Source organism: Phacochoerus africanus, chromosome 2 (assembly GCF_016906955.1).
Source record: "Phacochoerus africanus isolate WHEZ1 chromosome 2, ROS_Pafr_v1, whole genome shotgun sequence".
Classification (NCBI taxonomy): domain Eukaryota; kingdom Metazoa; phylum Chordata; class Mammalia; order Artiodactyla; family Suidae; genus Phacochoerus; species Phacochoerus africanus.
The window spans coordinates 136,301,550-136,323,397 of NC_062545.1; the positions used below are offsets into that span (position 1 = coordinate 136,301,550).

The following is a 21,848-nucleotide window of genomic DNA, read 5'->3' on the forward strand; positions in this document are numbered from 1 at the left end:
CCAGGGATGCAAGGAGTCTTCAATATCCACAAATCAATCAGTTTGATACACTGCATTAACAATCTAAAAAATAAAAACCATATGATCCTCTCAATAGTACAGAAAAAGCCTTTGATAATATCCAACACCCATTTCTGATAAAAAACCCTTCAGAAAGTGGACATAGAGGGAATCTACCTCAACATGATAAAGGCCATATATGACAAACCCACAGCTAACATCATTTTCAATGGTGAAAAGTGGAAAGAATTCCCGCTGAGATCAGGAACAAGACAAGGATGTCCTCTCTCGCCACTACTCTTCAACATGGTTTTAGAAGTCCTAGCCACAGCAATCAGAGAAATAAAAGAAATAAAAGGAACCCAAATTGGAAAGGAAGAAGTAAAACTCTCACTGTTTGCAGATGACACATGATACCATACCTAGAGAATCCTAAAGATGCTAACATAAAACTGTTAGAGCACGTCAATGAATTTGGCAAAGTTGCAGGATAAAAAATTAATACACAGAAATCGACGGCATTTCTATATACTAATAATGAAAGATCAGAAAGAGAAATTAGGGAAGCAATCCCATTTACCATCATATCAAAAAGAATAAAATACTTAGAAATAAACCATAACCCAGTTGCCTTTGGACATTTCTAATCATCACAACTGAAGTAATCACTAATCTAGGACATTTTCCACTCCTCGTTCCTTGAGAGCATCATTGTTCTTTCCACTGCCAACATCAAAACCTCAAAGTTATGTCTGTTCCACATTACCCAATACAACCACATTTAGTTATCTGCTGAATTAATTCTGATGTCTGTAAGTCTCTACAGTCTCCTTCCATTTCCACTGCCACCATTACAATTTGGGAATTAATGGTTTATTTCAACAGGGATGGCTGGAATAGCAATTGTGTTCCTATCCCCAACTTCTTATTTCTGTCTACTCCGAGCATTGCTACCAAAATATCTAGCTTAAAGTTTCCATCTTGATCACATCTCTCTTTTATTTGAAAATCTCCCCTGGTTTTCTGGCTCTGTGCCCTTGACCTGGGCACTCACCTTCTTTATGCCTCAACTTTCTCATATGAAATGAGGATAAAATACCAGTATTAATCTCATTGGATGTTAGGTGGACTGAAGAGGATAATACATGTAAGTGGGAAGCCAGTTTCTTGAACATAGTTGGTTTCTAGGGTTAGCTATTTTTGTGACTTATATACATTTTTTTTTTTGTTTCCCTGTTAGATTGAATTAAATTCCTTGAAGGTAAGGTTAAGTTCTGTTCAACTCTATACACTCCAAAATGCCTAATATGCTACCTCTACCTAGAAGGACTCAGTCTCCACTGATTTCAGTCATCTATCTCTGCTACTACTTATGGATCACTTTGGTAAATGTGTTGAATTAGAAATATGTGGTGGTAAAAATATTTCTCTCACATTGAACAGTGAAAGTCAGTTGGGGCTATCAAGTATTTTGGTCTAGTGTTAAGGTCAGTATACATTTACACACATGGCCTGTGCACACAACCAATGACTTCATTTTCAGCACTTTCATAATCAGTATACAGTGCTCAGAAAGTCTCACAGCCAAAGCTATCAAGGACAACTGTGACAGCCTCATATTTACATATGCTGACGAGCTTTGAATTGTTTTTAAAAAACTCTTTTTCTAAATAAAAGAATTTTGCATGAATATTGAATTTATGATCACTTGAAGTGAGCTATAAGGGATGCTATAAGACTGAACTTAAAATGAGGAAGTGGTGATTAGCAAAGCTGCCAGTAACAACAGGGAAAGAAACATCAACCAAGCAATCTATAACACATAAAAAGATGCCCAACATTGCTAATTATTAGAGAAATGCAAATCAAAACTACTATGAGGCCTGAACTTTCACCAGCCAGAATGGCCATCATCAAAAAGTCTATAAACAAGAAATGCTGGAGAGGGTGCAGAGAAAAGGGAAGCTTCTTACACTGTTGGTAGGAATGTAAATTGGTGTAGCCACTATGGAAAAACAATATGGAGGTTCCTCAAAAAACTAAAAATAGAACTACTATATGATCCAGCGATCCCACTTCTGGGCATCTATCTAGAGAAAACTATGACTTGAAAAGATATATATATATATATACCCTAATGTTCACTGCAGCACTATCTACAATAGCCAAGACATGAAAGCAACCTAAATGTCCATTGACAGAGGAATGGATAAAGGAGATGTGGTACATATACACAATGGCATATTACACAGCCACAAAAAAGAATGAAGTAATGGTATTTGAAGCAATAAGAACAGGCCTAGAAATTACCATACTAAGTGAAGTTAGACAGTGAAAGACAAACATCATATGACATCATTTATATGTGGAAGCTAAAAAGAGGATACAAATGAACTTAGGTGTAGAACAGAAAAGACTCAGACTTTGAAAAACTTATGGTTATCAAAGGGGATAGGTAGCAGGGTGGGAGGGGTGGACTAGGGGTTTGGGATAGAATGGTTCTAAAATTACATTGTGGTGGTGGTTGTACAACTATACATATAATACAATTAATTGAATTATTTTTAAAATGAAATTTATAAGTAGGAGTAGGAAGGGGTTAAGAACATAAACTTGTTGGTAGAAACTTTGTGACAAAATAAAGGTGAACAAAACACAGGAAACATCTTAATGTTAGTGATTCAGGTAGGAAAGGGAGTAAAAGGAGAGAGTGGGATTCTTACAAATTATAAAAGTATACTGAGAATGTAAAGGAAAGAATGAAAAACAAGAAAAACACAAGAGAATACAAGTGACTGTAGCAGTTTAGTTTTCACAAGGATGTGACTCCCAGAATCAGCTAGAAATTAGAAGGAAAGGATGTTTACTTTGGCCATTAGGTATCCATGCAGATTTTTATTTGATGAGAAGAAGAGTATGAGATGTGAAAATTATATTCATGGCTCATTTTCCATCTCCCACCTGTGTGGGAGCAGCCTCATCAGCTACAAAACTCGCCCATCCCAGGAGGTTCTTGAATGATGTATAATAGCAGAAGATGATCAAAAGTGGGAAAGTGTATCTTTTACACATAAAGGTAGAGAAAAGAAAGAGAAAAGGCATAACTTCTGTGAACAGGGTTCTAGCTCATCAACAGACGGATGGCTTTATTTTAGTCCAAGAGGCAGGAGAAGCTCTTAGCAAGGACTATCAAAAGATGCCCAAAGAAAGCTGCTTTCTAACAACCATAAACTTATTATTCAATCGTTGGCCTTAACTATATGAAAAGCCTTCCCTTTTGCTGGGCAAAAAGTAATGACTGGAAATCCTGTCCCATCTCTCAGGAGCCTGGGAGAAAGAGAAATAGAATATGTGGGTGTCTGAGAGATATGAAAAGAAAGAAACTTGAAGGTTTCCATAGCACTCTCTCAAGGATTATTGTATTCATAGTTAATGCTTCAAAAAATTTGTTTAGTATGACAATGAAGTCTAATATAGCATAAGTATGATGACAAGGCTAATGTTAAACAAGGCAACCTGGTGTATGGTGTGTCACATAACTATAAAGACATCTACCTGGAGCCAAGATGGGGTAACAGCGACTTTATTTATCCTCCTGCTGAAAATAACTAAAAAACAAACAAGCAGAATAGTTGACAATATACATCAAGCAGTGATGGAGAGTGATCCATGACTAACGGGAAACTAAAGAGGTGAGCCCTTTGACTTCCCCAGCTTGCTGCCAGGAGAGAATTTCCAGGCTGTAACGTGGGGAGGATGAATCTAGGTGCAACCCAGTGGCCTCTCAGAGTAGAGAAGACGGAGCTTAGAGAATGAGAAAACCAGGCAGTTAGAGTTTGTCATAAAACTAATCTCAATAATTTTAAAAAGATTCAAATTTGTTTCTGACCTCAATGGAATTAAATTAGAAACCAATAACAGAAAGATATGTGAACAAGTTCCAAATATTTGGGAACAAAATAACATGCTTCTAAATTAGTCTGTGGGCCACAGAAGAAATAAAAATAAAAATCAGAATATATTTGGAACCATATAAAGATAAAAATACAACACATAACATTTTGTGTAATACAGCTATAGCAGTACTTTGAGGCAAATGTATAGCACTAAATTGTCTCAGGCTTCCACCTTAGTAAACTAGAAAAAGAAGAGCAAATGAAGTTGAAACTAATACATACATACATACATACATACATGATTAGAGTAGAAATAAATGAAAAAGAAAAAAGAAAACCAGCAGGAAAAACATCAAACTAAATATTGGTTCTTTCACAAGACTAATAAAATTGATAATTATCTAGGCAGACTACTATGGAAAAAGAGACAAAATTATCAACAGTAGGAACTAAAAAGGTGATATTACTACAAATTATACAGGTATTATAAGAATAAGGGAAAATTTTGAACACATTTATGCCCTTATATCACGATGTAGATAAAATGAAACTAACTCTTTAAAAAACACAATTTATCCATATTCCCTGAGGAAAAAATAGATAACCTGAATCCCTTTATCTATTGAATAAATCAATTTTGTAGTGAAAAATCTCAAACACACACACACACAAAGCCCCAGACCATTTGACTGGGAAATTCTACCTAAAATTTAATGAACAAATAGTAACAATTCTGCACAAACTTTTCCAGAAAACTGAGGAGGAGGGAATACTTCCCAAGTCATACTATGAGGTCACCAATTTATTCCAAAACCCAAACCAGATTAAAATTTTAGGAGGAAAAATGAATCACAGACTAATCTCACTTATGAATGTGATGCAAAAATTCTTAATGCATTTTTAGCAAATCAAATATAACATGTAAACATATTGCTTTATGACCAAGCATAGTTTATCCCAGGAATGCAAGGTTAGTATAATGTTCAAGAATCAATCACTGTAATTCACCATATTAACCAATTAATTAAAAAATACCCATATGATCATCTGTATAGATGTAGAAAAAGAATTTAGACAAAATCCAGCATCCATTTTGATAAAAACTCTCAGAAAACTAGGAACAGAAAGGAGTTTCCTCAACCCTGAAAGGTAGCTACAAAAACCTATATCTAACATTATTCTTAATATTAAAAGACTGAATGCCTTTCCCCCAAGATCAGGAGCAGGGTGTATACACTCAGCACTACTCACCTCAGTATAGGAGATTCTAGGCAATGCAGTCAAAAAAACAAAAAAGCATCCAAATGGAAAAAGCAAGCAAAACTGTTTTTATTCATAAACAACATGGTTGTCTCTATAGAGCATACTAAGGCATATACCAAATAAGGTGTGAATAAATGAGTTTTACCCAGTTGCAGGATGTAAGATCAATACACCAAATCAAACGTATTCCTCTATAGTAACATGAACAACTGGAAATTGAAACCAAAAAAATTACTTCCTATAGAATCAAGAAATATAAAATACATAGGGCCCCAAGCGGATCTATAAACTTAACGTGATGTCAATCAGAATCCCAGAACTGGAGTTCCCGTCGTGGCGCAGTGGTTAACGAATCCGACTAGGAACCATAAGGTTGCGGGTTCGGTCCCTGCCCTTGCTCAGTGGGTTAACGATCCAGCGTTGCCGTAAGCTGTGGTGTAGGTTGCAGACGCGGCTCAGATCCCGTGTTGCTATGGCTCTGGTGTAGGCCGGTGGCTACAGCTCCGATTAGACCCCTAGCCTGGGAACCTCCATATGCCGCGGGAGCGGCCCAAGAAATGGCAAAAAAAGACAAAATAAAAAAAACCAAAAAAGAATCCCAGAACTTTTTAGGAATTTATAAGCTGATTCTAAAATTTATATGGTAATGCAAAAGGACCAAGAATAGACAAAAATAATTTGAAAAGAAAAATGTAGAGGACTAACACTGTTTTCAAAATAATACAGTAATCAATATACTATAGAATTAATATAAGATCCACTAATTAACAAATGAGAACGTTCAGAATAAGGCCCATATATATATGATTAGCTGATTTTTGACATATGTATAAAGGCTATTTAGTGGAGAAGGGATAGTCTTTTCAACAAATGGTTCTGGTACAACTGGATACCCATATCCACAAATAAACTTCAAGCCATACATCATACCATGTACAAAAATTAACTGAAAATGAATGCTAGACTTAAATGTAAATTTAAATTATAAAGCTTTTAGAAGAAAACAAGGGAAAAATCTTTGTGATTACTTTAGATTTTTTTTTTTTTTTAGGGCCTCACCCAAATTTCCCAGGCTAGTGGTCAAATCAGAGCTGTAGCCGCTGGCCAATGCCATAGCCACAGCATGCCAGATCTGAGGTGCGTCTGTGACCTACACCACAGCTCCCAGCAACACCAGATCCTAACCCACTGAGGGAGGCCAACCTGATGATCGAATCTGTGTCCTCTTGGATACTAGTCAGATTAATTTCTGCTGAGCTCTGATGGAAACTCCTGCTTTAGATTTTAAAAATATAAGATTTCTTAGATATAACATCAAAGGCATAATCCATAAGAGAAAAAACTTGGTAAACCAGACTTCACTAAAATTAAAAACTTCTGATTTTGAAAGCCACTGTTAAGAGAATGAAAAGACAAGCTACAGACTGGAAGATAATACTTCATATCTGGCCACATATCTGATAAAGGACTTACAGCCACAATATGATTTAAAACTATCAAAACTTAATAATAAGAAAACAACTCAACTAAAAAAATGAACCAAAGATTTGAACAGACATTTCCCCAAAGAAGACAAGCAGATAAATATAAACATATGAAAAGATTCTCAATGTCATTTTTCATTACAGAAAAAAACCCTAAAATCACAAGGAGACACCATTATACAACTATTAGAAAGTCTGAAGTTAAAAAGACTGACCCAAAGGAACACCTAGAACTCTCATAAACTGCTGATGGGAATGTTAAATGGTACGACTACTTTGGAAAACAGCTCAATCATTTTGAAAAAGGTAAAAATTCACTTACCAAATGTCCCAACCATTTTATTCCTAGGTATTTGCCCAAGAGAAATGAAATCCTACAAAGATTTTTATAGGACTGTCCATAGATGCTTTATTACTAATAGCTAGAACTAGAAACAAATGACTATCCACTGGTGAGTGGCTAAACAAATGATGGGACAGTCACACAATTGAATACATGTCAGTGATAAAAAAAGAATAAACTCTTGATGTGTTCAACAACACAGATGAATGATGAGATAAGCTTAATGAAAAAATCCAGACCAAAGAGTACATGTTGTATGTTTCCATTTATAGAAAACAGAAAATGCAAACAAACGTATAGTGACAGAGAGCAGATCAGTGGTTGCCTGGGTGCAGGGAGAAGTGAAGGGATTGAGAAGGATTATAAGGGGGTACAAGGAACCTTAAGAACTGATAGGTATGTTTACAACCTTTGTCATGGTGATCATTTTATAAGTTAACATGTGTGCTAAACTTGTCTAATTGTACATTTGATTTTAAATTTTTTTTTTGTTTGTTTTTTTAGGGCCGCACCCATGGCATATGGAGGTTCCCAGGCTAGGGGTCTAATAGGAGCTGTAGCTGCTGGCCCACGCCAGAGCCACTGCAATGCAGGATCTGAGCCCCATCTGTGACCTACACCGCAGCTCAGAACAGCGTTGGATCCAACACACAGCCTCTTGGTTACTAATCAGGTTCGTTAACCACTGAGCCACGATGGGAACTCCCCAATTGTACATTTTAAATATGTGTTTATTGTATATCAATTATATCTCATGAAAGCTGTTTTGTTTTGTTTTTTTGGTCTTTTCTAGGGCTATACATGTGGCATATGGAGGTTCCCAGGCTTGGGGTCTAATTGGAGCTGTAGCCTCTGGCCTGTGCCACAGCCACAGCAACGTGGGATCCGAGCCACATCTGTGACCTACACCACAGCTCACGGTAACACCGGATCTTTAACCCACTGAGAGGCCAGGGATTGAACCCGCAACCTCATGGTTCCTAGTCGGATTCGTTAACCACTGAGCCACTACGGGAACTCCCAAAAGCTGTTTTTAAAAACGTTATTTGTTAAAACAGATTTACTTTTTCCGTGTTTACTTTTTCTGTACATGATTCTGTGGATTTCAAATCCAACAATTTAGGGATTTATTATATTCTGGGTGAATGGGTATGTATGACATGATTTTATAATAATCCTACAGATGTGCATTTTGAATACAGAATGTGGGCTCTTGAGAGAGCAAGAGAGAACAGCTGGCCCATTTTCTTGAGCCATATGAAGGCGGGTATCTAAACCACATATGCTGGAGAGCTTTTTTGTTTTCAGCTTTTAGCTTAGCAACCTCATTAAGTAACAGAGTGGGTAGCCTTTTGTAACAGATTCACCATGACTGACATAAAGGTGCATGATAGAGCAGAAAGAACACAGCTGTGAGTTCCCAAGGAGACCTGGGTTCAGGTTCTGTCTTTGCAACTTTCTGCTTTGGTTCTCACTACAAAACCTTCAAAGGAGAAGGCCAATACCTACTAACAAGAGTTTGATGATCTAAACCTAAACTCTTCAGTATAGCTCTTCTTTTTCTCATCAAGACTGTTTAGAAGCATCTCAGCTAGGAATGCTAGGGCTAGCTGTTGGTAAATCAAGGCCAGGCAAAGAAGTGAACTTCAATGCTCGGTGCAGGTCAACAGCATCATCATTAAGTTTTTTTTTTTGTCTTTTTTCTTTTTAGGGCCACACCCTTGACATACGGAGGTTCCCAGGCTAGGGGTCTAAGCGGGGCTGTTGCTGCTGGCCTACACCACAGCCACAGCAACGCCAGATCCGAGCCACCTCTGTGACCTACATCACAGCTCACAGCAATGCCGGATCCTTAACCTACTGAGGCCAGGGACTGAATCCATATCCTCATGGACACGAGAGAGGTTTGTTACCGCTGAGCCACAGTGGGAACTCCAACGTTTCTTCATTCATTTTTGTATTTAAAGTCAACACTGAAAACAGTGAACAACGGCAGAAAACATGAATTCCCTGGTGAGGAAAGTTCTTGCTACTGCTCACATTCCAAATGCAAGAAAAAGAATGATACTTGAACTGTTAATGAGAAATCAAACTTATAAAAATGCTATATACACAGAAGACACTTTCAAAAGTTTTCGAGGTTATTCCAGCTAATAACACTGTCAAAGATTTGTCCAGAACAAGAAGACATCAGTTTCTCACAACCAGCTCTGCTATGAGAGATGGAAGTGCAAATTATTATATTTTAACTTTGAAGAGGCTTTCTTCAGTGCATTTGCTTATTATTAGCCAATCTGTCTCTTGTTGCTGCTGATGACTACTTGTTAGTATACGGCAGCAATGCCTTTGGAGGCTGCTGTAATTGAAGGTTACCAAGAGCCTCCACTGCTAAGATGCATTCTCCAACTTAAGGCAGATGTGATCAGCCTTGTTTTTAACAAGACAGAAATAAATGGAAATCTGTGATTTGGCTAATTGCAGGTTTCCTAGGACTATCTTAATATAGGAAAAACTTTGGACATCCTCTGAAAAATACCTTCCTTCACTCTAACTGCCTGGAAGCCCCATTCTAAGTGCCTCACCTCTCAAGTTGGCACAGACCAGAGAAAACAACTGCTAAACTGTTGAGTAAATAACCAAGCTTTAAGAAATATTTAGAGGTAAGAACTCAGTTAAATCAATTCTTGCGGCAGAAAGTATTAGCTTAGTTAGCATTGCCTCTAGGAGGACAGACTCTCTGAAGCCAAAGACTCAAAACTCCTACAGATAGAACTCGACTAATCATCTTTTCAGGCATTCATAAACATAAAAACAAGACCATATTTCCCCTGATGTTCATCTCCCCTCCTATCTCCTGACACTGGCACAAGAAATGACTTTGGAAGAAAAACCTACTTGCTTCCTATTATACTATCCTTGAGACCCAGTTAAGAGGGGTCCATGGACCCAAACTTGAGCAGATTCTGCTCTGGCCCCCTCTGTGGGGAGTCTGGGGTGGGGAGTCTAGGGAGCCTACAGAGCAGTATCTTTCCCAATATATGTCCCTTCCAATATCTTTCTAGGACACACTCTATGCTACCAGGGACCTCAGAACTTCCTGATCGAATAGTCCTGAGTGACCACTCCCAGGGCCTGCAGAGCCCTCTCCCTTGAGAGTGTGCATCTCTGGCCTGTGAGATGATCAAGTGCAGAGGTCTGTGGGAAGGTATGTGGAGCTTGGACGTGTAGGCTGGGGTGTGCTTCAAACCTTTCCAGGTGTAGGATGGGGCCAAAGATGGTAAGAAAAGGGAGATGGGCTATGCAGTGCAGCCACTATCTATCTCTACACTGCTACATGCAGCCTGGATCTCCATGGAGTCTGAACTCCATGAAATATGAACTTCTAGATCTTCATGCAGGATAAAACCGATTTTCTTTAAGTGTTAAGGTGGGCCCAGTTTTCATGCATCCCCTAAAGAAACTGCTGAATACCTTTAGCTCAGGATCTTTGATTTGGCAATTCCAAGTCAAATCTTAAGTGAGAGACCTTGTTGAAGTTTTGTGAAAGCAACAATCAACATTAAGATTAAAAATATTTACGTAAAAAACTTCATTAAGTGCATTGGCCACTTAGTTACCAGTTATTTTCTACTTTCAAACTCGTAGGTAAATAAACTTCTGCTACATTTCATAAAATTGATCTTCAAAAGTCAATACATCTGAAAGTCTATATATAAAAGTTTTGTGGGGAAAATGAGGTGTTTTTCTCACTGCCTTAGAATGGCATTCTCAAAGAAAAAAATTTAGCCCTATTGTGTTTTAATGTCACAATGACTAATGTATTTCGTAATGGCTGACTCAAAATGTTGTTGCCTGTTACGCATCAGAAAATTCACTAATATTTTCATTTTCTCAATAAATATCTACTGATCACCGACTGACACCACTGTACCAGGCATTCCACCAGCCTCTGGGTATTTGACAATGGATAAAATAAATAGATAAGATGGAACTCAATATATTAACTGGAGGAGAGTGATAAGTAAACGAGCAATTCCAATATTTGATGAAAGCTATTGAATTATTAGAAAAATGGAGGAGGGACACTGAGCCCAATCCTGAACTGCAGGAAGGTTTCCCAAAGAGGTAACCCAAGCTGAGTGCTTAAGTTAGCTGAGTAGGTGTTTATCTGGCAAAGAAGGAAATTTAAAATGTCTACTCAGAAGACTTCCAAATTCCAGTGGACAGTGATTACACAGGAAAGAGACAGAAGAGAATATATTTGTTGACTGCCAGACATAGTTGAAGTGCTTTACATGTGTTAAGTAATTGATGTGTACAATAACATGGTGAAGAAGGTATTATTAGCCCCATTTTATTGAGGGAAAAACAAGGGTTCAGGGAGGTTAGGAAGTTGCCCCCAGACATGGGACCAGACAGTGGGTAGGCCTGAATTCAAACCCAGGAACAGGATAGGTTCCTCCCATCATTTCCAGGATCACTGAACTGGAAAATCATGTTCAAACAAAACTGCCTTATTCTTTCCAGTCAGGAAGCGTGGCTCTTTGAGGGAAGTGGAGGGTACATCTACCAAGTGCACTTCGGTTTTAAATAGATCCCACTGGTGACATTGGGTCAGGGTGTGTCCAGAATGGGAGATGACAGAACTGAATCCAAAGCTGATGAACCTACAGTCGAGATTTCCATGTTGGGCATCCTTTATGCACTGTGAGGCTACATGTGGTTCTGTGCTATGTAGGGTCATCAGAATTGCCATTCAAATTGACCCACTTGATGTCCAACCAATAAACTGAACATAGGGTGTCTGCTTCTGTTCCTCTAAAAGGTCACAACTTAGAGCCCGTGTATGTAAACTGGCCTCAGATTATAGAATTAGTTTCTTTCTTTAGCTGTCACCAACTGAATATGAAAATAAGCTTAGTCACGTAGGTCAAAGTGTCCAAGAACTCACCTTTTGATGAGAGAAGTGGGACAAGAAGGTTTTTATTGGTGTCAACTGCATAAGGAAATATGTTTTTTTTGTTTTGTTGTTTTTTGTTTGTTTGTTTTTGTCTTTTTGCCTTTTCTAGGGCTGCTCCCACGGCATATGGAGGTTCCCAGGCTAGGGGTCTAATCGGAGCTGTAGCTGCTGGCCTACGCCAGCCACAGCAATGCAGGATCCGAGCCGCATCTGCGACCTACACCACAGCTCACAGCAACGCCAGATCGTTAACCCACTGAGCAAGGCCAGGGATCGAACCTGCAACCTCATGGTGCCTGGTTGGATTCTTTAACCACTGAGCCACGACGGGAACTCCCAGGAAATATTTTTTTATACAATTTGTAGACATAGTCCTAAGCATATGAGAGAGATATATACAGATATACATACATATATATGTATTTTCTATAAATTATATATATATCCCTAAATAATTTGGGCCTTTTTATGGTTCAAATGCTGCTTCCCAGAGGCATTCATTTAACTGTACAGAAGTAAAGACTGCAGAGTTTTGAGGAGCTAATTAATCAAGGTTCATATCTTGGATGAGGGCTTACTTGCCAGAAAGGTAGCTTATGTTCTGCACTAATATGTCTGATTTTAGAGAAGGTGACTACATTGCACCATTTAAATTTGTCTGAGGTTAATTAAGCAGGGGAAATTCCTGAAGCTTTGATCATGAAGGAATGAGAAGCACACTACATACAGAAATTAGAAATAGCAATATAAAAGATAAAGCTCTTTTGAACCAAGTACACTGGTGATGATATAAATGTTTCCATCTACGGTTTATTCATTCACTCAGAAGGGGCCGCACCTGCAGCATATGGAGGTTCCCAGGCTAGGGGTCAAATTGGAACTGTAGCTGCTGGCCTACACCATAGCCACAGCAATGCAGGATCCAAGATAGGTCTTCGACCTACGTCACAGCTCACGGCTATGCTGGATCCTTAACCCACTGAGCAAGGCCAGGGATTGAATGTGCGTCCTTATGGATGCCAGTCAGATTTGTTAACCACTGAGCCATGACGGGAACTCCCCAGGGATAAGTATTTTGAAGAAAAGATCAAGCCAAATAAAGAGAGAGGGATGAATGAGGTTGATGCCTTCTGGGTTGGCTGGGTAGGGAAGGTCCCCCTGAGGAGGGGACATTTGAGCAGATGCCAGAATGCTGTAAAGGGCAGGCTATGTGGAGACCCAAGTGAGGGCAAGTTCAAGAGAGGGATCAGCCAGAGTGAGGGTCCTGACATAGAAACAAGCAGTGTGGACTCAAGGAAGAAGGAGAAAGTCAGCGTGGCCAAGGAAGTATTAGACATGCAGAGACCCTTAGGAGAGGGGTGAGGGGAGGGTGTGGACAGACTTAGCGGGTCTCGAGAGGCAGGTCATGCAGGGCTCTGAAGGTCATGGTAAAGAGCTTGGATTCTATTTTCCACGTGATAGGAAGTCATTGAGGGGTTTTACGTAGGAAGGTGATATGGTCTGATTTATATTTTTCCCAGATTCATCTGGCTGGGGCATGAAAACTGGACCACAATCTTGAGTGCCATCATTGACCTAAGGAGAACAGTTTGGAAGCTACAATAATAGTCCAAGAGACGATGACAGACACCGAGGTGACAGCAGGTGGGGTGGTGATAAATGGCAAAATCTGAGACATGGTGAAGATAGGGCTGAACCCATGTACTGATGGACTGGAATGATACCCGGGTTTTTAGCTTGAGGATCTGGGCCTATTCCAGTGCCACTCATTGAACTTGGGAAGAAGTGGGGAATAACAAGCTTGGGGGTGGGGGATATCAAGGGTTTAATTTTGGACACATAAAGTCTGAGATACCTGTTAGATATCCAAGAGGGAATACTGAGTAGACAGCTGGATAGACAAGCAAATGTGTACTATAGGGGGAATATTAGGGCTGGGAGTAAAACTTAGGAGATAGCAGCATAGAGGTGTGTACTATAAAGCCATTGTCTGGTGAGATCATCCAGAGAATACCTGGGGGTGAGCACTGCTTCCAGGGCCTTCTGGCCTAGGGCTGGGAATAGGAAAAAGACCCAGCAAGAGAGATGGAGTATGCTGCTGGCAGGTCAGGGAAAAACACAGAAGAGTACCTCCTGGAAGCCATGAAAAGAATTTTTTGTTGTTGTTGTGTTGTTGTTGTTTTGCTTTTTAGACCCACACCTGCAGCACATGGAAGTTCCCAGGCTAGGGGTCAAATGTGAGTTACAACCACCAGCCGCAGCCACAGCCGCAGCAATGTGGGATCCGGGTCGCAGCTGCAACCTATACCACGGCCCAAGGCAATACCAGATTCTTAACCCACTGAGTGGAGCCAGGGAAGGAACACTTGTCCTCATGGATCCTAGTTACTGCTGAGCCACAACGGGAACTCTAAGAATAGTCTTTTAATAAAGGTGGGTGTCTGTGATCAGTTTTATCAGAAGTTGCTGAAAGGCCAAGTAAGAATACTGACTGATACAAAAAGAAAACTTTTAGAGAAATATTAAATAAAACTTAGGGGCTCTGTAGTTATTTATGTGAAAAAATGGACGTCAACAGGTCATGATTTGATAAACATTCATTGAACCGTCTTATTGTAAAACCCAATATTTAATCTAAAAATAGTGTGACAATTATGATAATCATTTCATGCTCTATGTAAGTCAAATCATTACGGTGTACATCTTAGACGCACACAGTGCTGTATGGCCATCATATCACAACAGAATGGAAAAATATAAAAAAAGTATGATGTTAGATAGCAGTTTTTATGTTGACTAGAGGCTTATCACACAAACAGAGCAATCAGCCCAAATGCCAACCAAAAACCTCCTTGAGCGGCTACCTCCAGGGGGAAGAGATGATTTCTTCCAATTCTGAAGAATTTTAGCCACTGCTATGTGAGTTGTGTTGAGGTAAAATATGAAAAGAGTAGGATCCCAAACTTTTATAAATGGGTTAAATTCTCCTGTCAAAATGCCCCCCTCACTGATAAGCCTGTATCATTATTACAGCCAAAAGTCCATATCCAAGGAAATGCCTCTATGTTCTACATTAAATGTTGGCACCACTTGCATTTCTTGGCATCTTTGCAGACATTTGGTGAACTAGTATAGAGCGTTTCCTCCTTGAATGATCTGGAACACATGAAACCAGAGCTAGCTTTCTCTTACCACACAATTTCATGCCCTAAATGAACTATGTCCACTTAGCTGATACACATTCAAAGAACACGTTTAGGAAATATAAGTCAATAGCAGTGTAAATAAAATAACATTAAAATTTAAAAAGCAGCGTGCAACAAAATAATCCAAAATCCAGTTCAAATCATATTATTATATTATCCACTGCTCAGGACCCATGCCTCCCTGCCCCACCACTACCTGAATAATCCTTAGGTCTATCATACAGACAACTAAATTATTTAATCTGCCTCTAAAATAGTGAGGGATATTTGTCTTTCTCTTTCTGACTTACTTCACTTAGGATGAGAGTCTCCAGTTCCATCCGTGTTGCTGCAAATGGCATTATTTTGTTCTTTTTTATGGCTGAGTAGTATTCTATTGTGTATACATACCACATATTCCTAATCCAATTATCCATTGATGGACATATGGGTTGTTTCCATGTCTTGGCTATTATGAAAAGTGCTACAATGAACATGCGGGTGCATGTGTCTTTTTTAAGGAAAGTTTTGTCCAGATATATGCCTAAGAGTGGGATTGCTGGCTCATGTGGTAGTTCTATGTATAGTTTTCTAAGGTACCTCCATACTGTTCTCCACAGTGGTTGTACCAGCTTAAATTCCCACCAACAGTGCAGGAGGGTTCCCTTTTCTCCACACTCCCTCTAGCATTTGTTATTTATGGACTTATTAACGATGGTCATTCTGACTGGTGTACATGTATGTGTAACTGGGTCACCATGCTGTACAGTAGAAAATAAATTGTATTGGGGAAATAATAATAAAAAATTAAAAATAAAATAAAATAGTGAGGGATAGACACATTGCAGATACTCAAACAACAGCTGAACTGTTTGGGAATGAAGATATACTTTTGGAATTTTTAACTCTATTAAGTCAGCTCAAAAACAATTCAATTTGTAATTGTTGCTCATAAAAGACTTGACCAGTATGAAAGTGGGGGGAGAGTCTCAACATGTAATTATTGAGCTTATCAGCTTTTTAAAACATCCCTTAGCAACCTAAACTTGTGTAATTTGATTTTCTTGTCATTGCTTTCCCTATACTATCAAAAAATGATGCTTTCTTTACTATTTCAAACTCATCATAAAATTGCTCAAAATCTGAAATTCAATTTGCCACATTACTGCTAATTTGAATAATGGCTGAATAAAAGACAGGAAACGCTGAAGCAGCATTGATTTCTAAAACATTTTGCACTTTCCTCCTCCATCCCTGTAAAGTAAAGCTCGGATGCTACGCACAATTACACAAGAAAATCAAGAAAGCCATTATATTCAGCATTTTGTCATGATCATTGTTACCATGGCAAAAAGTGGGCTTAGTTTAGCACATCTGCTACGGGCGAGGTCCACTGGCCTTTTGTAAAGCTGAGTATCAATATAATGCCAAATTCTGTAGCCTGTCACTGTTTTGTTCCAGGGCAAGACTATTGTCCACAGACGCTACTGTCTCTTTCTTTAATGATGCGGACCAATGTCATCTTAGTGTAGTCTTACAGTTGGCTAGCGACCAAGGAACACAGCTAACCTAGGAACCTTATCCCTTGACCCACCTTTTGATGGAAGGGATAAAAAAGATGTGGTGTAAAACCTTGGGACTCCAATACAGAAAAAGCCAAAACTTCAATAGTTGCATTGTAGATGGCCATAGAGTTGTACTGAAAATAGACCGGGTTTGGAAGTGAGAAAGACAAATGCATGATAACTAGCTGTGTGCATATTATTTTCTCTAAGTATCAGTTTAGTTATCTGCAAAATGGAGGTAAAGGTAACTTCCTTGTATTAACTGACATAACCTGCAGGCCCAGACACAAGGTGGGTACTCAGTAACATGGCTTTCCCCTCCTCCAACACTATCCTTTTCTTAACCACCCACATCTCCATGCCTTTAGGGATGCTGATTGAAGCTGGTAGGTAAACTGTGTTCTACCACTGGAAGGTAATTCCTTTTGATCCTTCCTATTGTTTGGATACTTTCCTCAGAGAGCTGAGGATAAAATCTTTTTTATGATCTGACAGTAAGCATAACTTTCACACCATGAGGATAAAAGTCAGCGTCAATATCATCATATGCATCACATCCTATTATTCAGATTCTCGTCAACACCAGTATTATCACTCTAAAATAGAAAATGGAATATATACTAATTTTGACCTAGTGCAGGGATTTTTAGTTTTAAAAAATGAAGCAATGTTACAAAAGCAGGGAAGTTTAAATTATCTGAAATGAATACATTAATCAAGCCTCTGTATTTACTGGAAACAAAGGCTACTAGCATTTTTACCAGCTAAACAAAATATTTTTTCTAATGAGATTTTAGCTGAGTATCGTTTATCTTAAGAGAAAAATAATGGGGCCTTACCTATTCCAGTAGCTCCAGAACTGGTCATGCAGGTAGGCGTGGTGGCTACATTCATCACCAAATGAAGCTTTGCTTTCAATCCAGTGAATTATGTGCCCTTCTACAGCTAAGGGACAAAGCATTAGGAATACAGAGCAAAGGGAAGGGAAGATTGAAAATTCTGAACTCTAGCCAGGTCTCTCTATGTTTCATACTAATGAGTGGGGCTTAGCCCTCACCATCATCTACAGATGTAATTATAAAACAACACATCATATATGTTCGTTATAAGGAACATTTATGCAACTATCACATCCCTTTTATTGTAGTCATTTACAAAAGTCTCTCTCCTATTCTGAGACTATTTGTATAAGTTGACAAGTGATGTGCAAGCAAACCAAGGTGAGCATGGCTTTTCAATAGGACCCTATTTTAAAAATTCAGTATTTAGAGCAATGGCTTGAAAATGACAACCAAAATGTCTTTAGAAGACATGTTTATTTCTTAAACATATGCAAAAGTTTTAAGGCATAGATTTCTTCTAAACCTCTCATTTTCTGCTTCTTTAAAATGATCTTTTCCAATTATTTCACACATTTAGATACAAAATTATAAAGCTAAGCTAGATTCTCTGGTAGCATTTTCTAATAGTAACAAAAATTTAAAAGCTATGGGAAAAACATATTCCTTTTATAAACAAATGCACAGAGGAGTTTAAGGACTTACCAACGGGTACTTGTAAAATAAAGTCTGGCGTTTTGTCATAACCCTTTGCACGGAGCTGATCTTCATCTATAGGAAAAATAAATACTATTACTTATAAAAGTATTCCATTAACAAGACAGCAATATAATTGCTTTTCTTTCTTAAAAATGTGTAAAAATTATTAATGCAGTCATACATATCATTCCTGTGTATGCAATACTGTGTCAGAATAAATGAACTTTCTTAAACCTGAAGCATAGATATAAAAATGCCATTGTCCCTTCTGCATCTTTATGTCTTTATTATAAACATCATTAATTCAAGCTGTCATATGCTACTCTTTTTATAACTGAAAATATTCAAAATAATGAAATATACCTACTGATGAAAAGAAAAGGCTTCTTTTCATCAGTAAGTATATTGAATATCACTAATGTTACAAAGCCAATATTGACAATTTACAGTAAGGCCTAAGCACACTGGCCTTTACAATGATAAAACAAATGCTTTTATTAAAACAATTAAGAAAGTTTGGTTTCAATTAGTGAAACTATTCCTACACACAAGAACACACGAAAGGGACAAGGACAATGAGATCCCCAGAGAGAATTAATTACCCTGCTTAATACCTTTAGTATGCTATTGCTTCTGGCATTTACCAGAGTTTTACAACTAACAGTGTGTAATTCTGAAAAGCAAACAGGCTTTGAGATTTTTTTCAAAATTTCTTCGATTTCTTGATCCTGTGTAAATATCAATGATCCATTCAGAAGGAAGGGAGGCAGGAAAACAGAAAGCTTGACAAAGTTGGAAAAAACTAGGTAAGTGCTTGCTTTAAAAAAAAAAAAAATCCTCCAATATTTTCTAAATGCCGTCCTTGACTTCTAATGGTATTACAGTGTGATTCTGAGATGAGCAGTTCTCTGTTAAATTTTGGAGTGACCTGGTCATTCAATTCCAGACACGGCTTTCTGTCTTCACCCAACCTCAACTAATGGCTCAACCAAGTAACAAGGAAGGCTGTGTGGTCTCTTAACACCTACTGGGCTGTTGACATTGTCATGCATCCCATTCGCCTTCCTGCATCACCTTTGATTAAAATTAATGGCCCATTCCCAGTGTTGGGTAGCTTATTTCCAATCCATTTGTCAGGCCGAGACAGTGGTTTCATGGCCAATGTTCAGAAACTCTGTTTTAGAACACTCTCGTGTACATCCCGAAAGGTCAGCATTTTAAACATCAATAACCTTTTAACGACAAGACACATATTTAAACGAGATATTTAAGCTAAATTTGGTGAAGGTTGACATTCTTTATCCAAATTTTGAAAGACTGATGCTAGAATTCTGAACAATCTCCCCTGCCTGAAATATAAAAAATGCTAGGTGAACTGCTGTAATAAGGAAATACATTCTGAAGTAATCTTACTTCAAAAACAACAGTATTTGGAAAACTGGACTGTGGACTAACAAGACTATAAAACATTTCTGTCCTCTAAATGCTTTCTGGCTATAAGAATGTTTAGTGGAAAAAGGCATTTATTAAATCAACCCAAGTGCCTAGAGCTGATGTTTCAGGTAGCTGACGAACTGTTTTTAAAGTTGGGTTGACATTAAAAAAAGAGGGATTAATATTTTATTAAAACTACCCTAGCTTCATCAACCTTTGCAGATTTTAAAATCTGTTTCAGAAATGATTATGTTTCTGACAGCAGCTCCAAACAAAATCTCAAAGGTCACCATGCAATCCAAATGCATAAGCTAAAATCCCTTAAAAGGCTGATGCTTAGACCCTTGTTCACTGCTCCAAAATTACTAACACAATTCCCACAATTTAAATTTCATGGCTGACTTAATGTGAAAATTACCAAAAAACCCAACCCCCCCCAAACTGAATATACATATCAGGTAAGGCTAGGGAGACTTTCCATCTTTCCGTGGAAAACCTCAAAATACAAAGGAGTGATCAAAGGCTTTCTCCACAGCGCCCTCCGCCTCCCTGCCTCCCTCCCTTTCTCATAGTAGGAAGATGATTCAATAGTGATTGTACCCAAAAGATAGCTTCTGAAGTCTGTCACCACCAGATACTATACTTTTTCCAAGTAAAGAGGTTATTCCACACATCTGAAATGTTATGTTAATAGGTATTGGGTATCCTCTCTGTTCTTTATTTACCCAATTCTCACTGCCTCACCTACCCCTCTTTCAACCTTCATACTATTTCTTTTGATTTCCTAAAAAAGGAGGAGGGAACAACTTGGCAAAGTTCAGAGAAAAGGGCAGCTCCAGTATAGGAAACAGCATTTGTCAATAGGTGGCCTTGCTAATTTGGGTCTTAGGACCCAGGAGAAGTTTCTATTATGGGTCATCCTTCTGGGAGATTTTTAAGGTCAGCCCCATCCATCTGATGTGATTTCCTGGCCTCAGCATTATGCTCCTTTCCTGGCTCCCAGGGCCTCTTTCCTCACCATGAGATGATCATCCGAAACTATGGAGTATGGATTTAAAATGCGGTTGACCACTTGGTGGATCAGAGTTCCAATTCTAGGATCCAAAGGCTATGGCTGTTATCATCCTGCGCTACTTCCCTTAGGCTTCACCCTCTGTTCATTCTCTTGTCTGGTTGTGCATGAGCCTGTCTCTGACATGCTGGGCCTGAAGCCTCAGCTCTGAGGGCAGGAAATGTTTCCTTTTTTTTTTTTTTTGTCTTTTTGGCTTTTCTAGGGCTGCTCCCGCGGCATATGGAAGTTCTCAGGCTAGGGGTCTAATCGGAGCTGTTGCTCCCAGCCTATGCCAGAACCACAGCAACAGAAGATCTGAGCCGCGTCTGTCACCTACACCACAACTCATGGCAATGCCAGATCCTAACCCACTGAGTAAGGCCAGGGATTGAACCTGAAACCTTATGGTTCCTAGTTGGATTCGTTAACCACTGAGCTATGACAGGAATTCCTTTTTTTTTTTTTTTTCTTTTCATTTTTAAAACCCCATCCATTGCCCCCCTCTCACCTACCTATGTACACATATTTATACTCAAAAGGGTAAGGGAATACATCGTAAGGGCATTTTTAAGGACATTCATGTCTTCTACGAAGCCTGCCAAGACTTTATTAATAATAATTTTACAGGAGTTCCTGTCATGGCTCAGAGGAAATGAATCTGACTAGTGTCCATGAGGATGCAGGTTCGATCCCTGGCCTCGCTCAGTGGGTTAAGGATTTGGTGTTGCTGTGAGCTGTGGTGTAGGTTGCAGACACGGCTTGGATCTGGTGTTGCTGTGGCTGTGATGTAGACTGGTAGCTACAGCTCCAATTTGACCCCTAGCCTGGAAACCTACATATGCCATGGATGAAATAATAATTTTCTTTTTTGATTTAAGAGACAGTAAACGTGACCTCAAGTTCATGGTTGTATTTGATGACTCTTGCTGCTGTCTTCCACCCCTGGTCCCAGCTGTCTGCTCAGAGGTGCATCTTGATTATCAAGGAAGGAACTATTCATGGGAAGTTTTCCTACTTTTTTCTCTGATGTTTAGTATTTTACATAACATTGAATTTATTTATTCCTTAAAGTTTGAACCAAATTCCCCACAATTAGCAGTCTAGGCCTGGTGCTACCACTGTGGGCAGC

At 38.7% G+C, this 21,848-nt stretch overlaps 1 protein-coding gene across 5 annotated transcripts in view; it reads right to left on the reverse strand.

Moving 5' to 3' along the window:
- CDIN1 (CDAN1 interacting nuclease 1) overlaps positions 1 to 21,848 on the reverse strand; it is a 230,677-nt gene that overhangs the window by 90,181 nt on the left and 118,648 nt on the right. For all 5 annotated transcript variants that reach the window (XM_047766773.1, XM_047766778.1, XM_047766777.1 and 2 more), the window contains 2 exons: positions 18,241 to 18,306; positions 17,536 to 17,641 (listed from right to left, as the gene is read on the reverse strand). In XM_047766773.1, the coding sequence (XP_047622729.1) occupies positions 17,536 to 17,641; positions 18,241 to 18,306 (172 nt within the window). The remainder of the gene's footprint in view (positions 1 to 17,535; positions 17,642 to 18,240; positions 18,307 to 21,848) is intronic.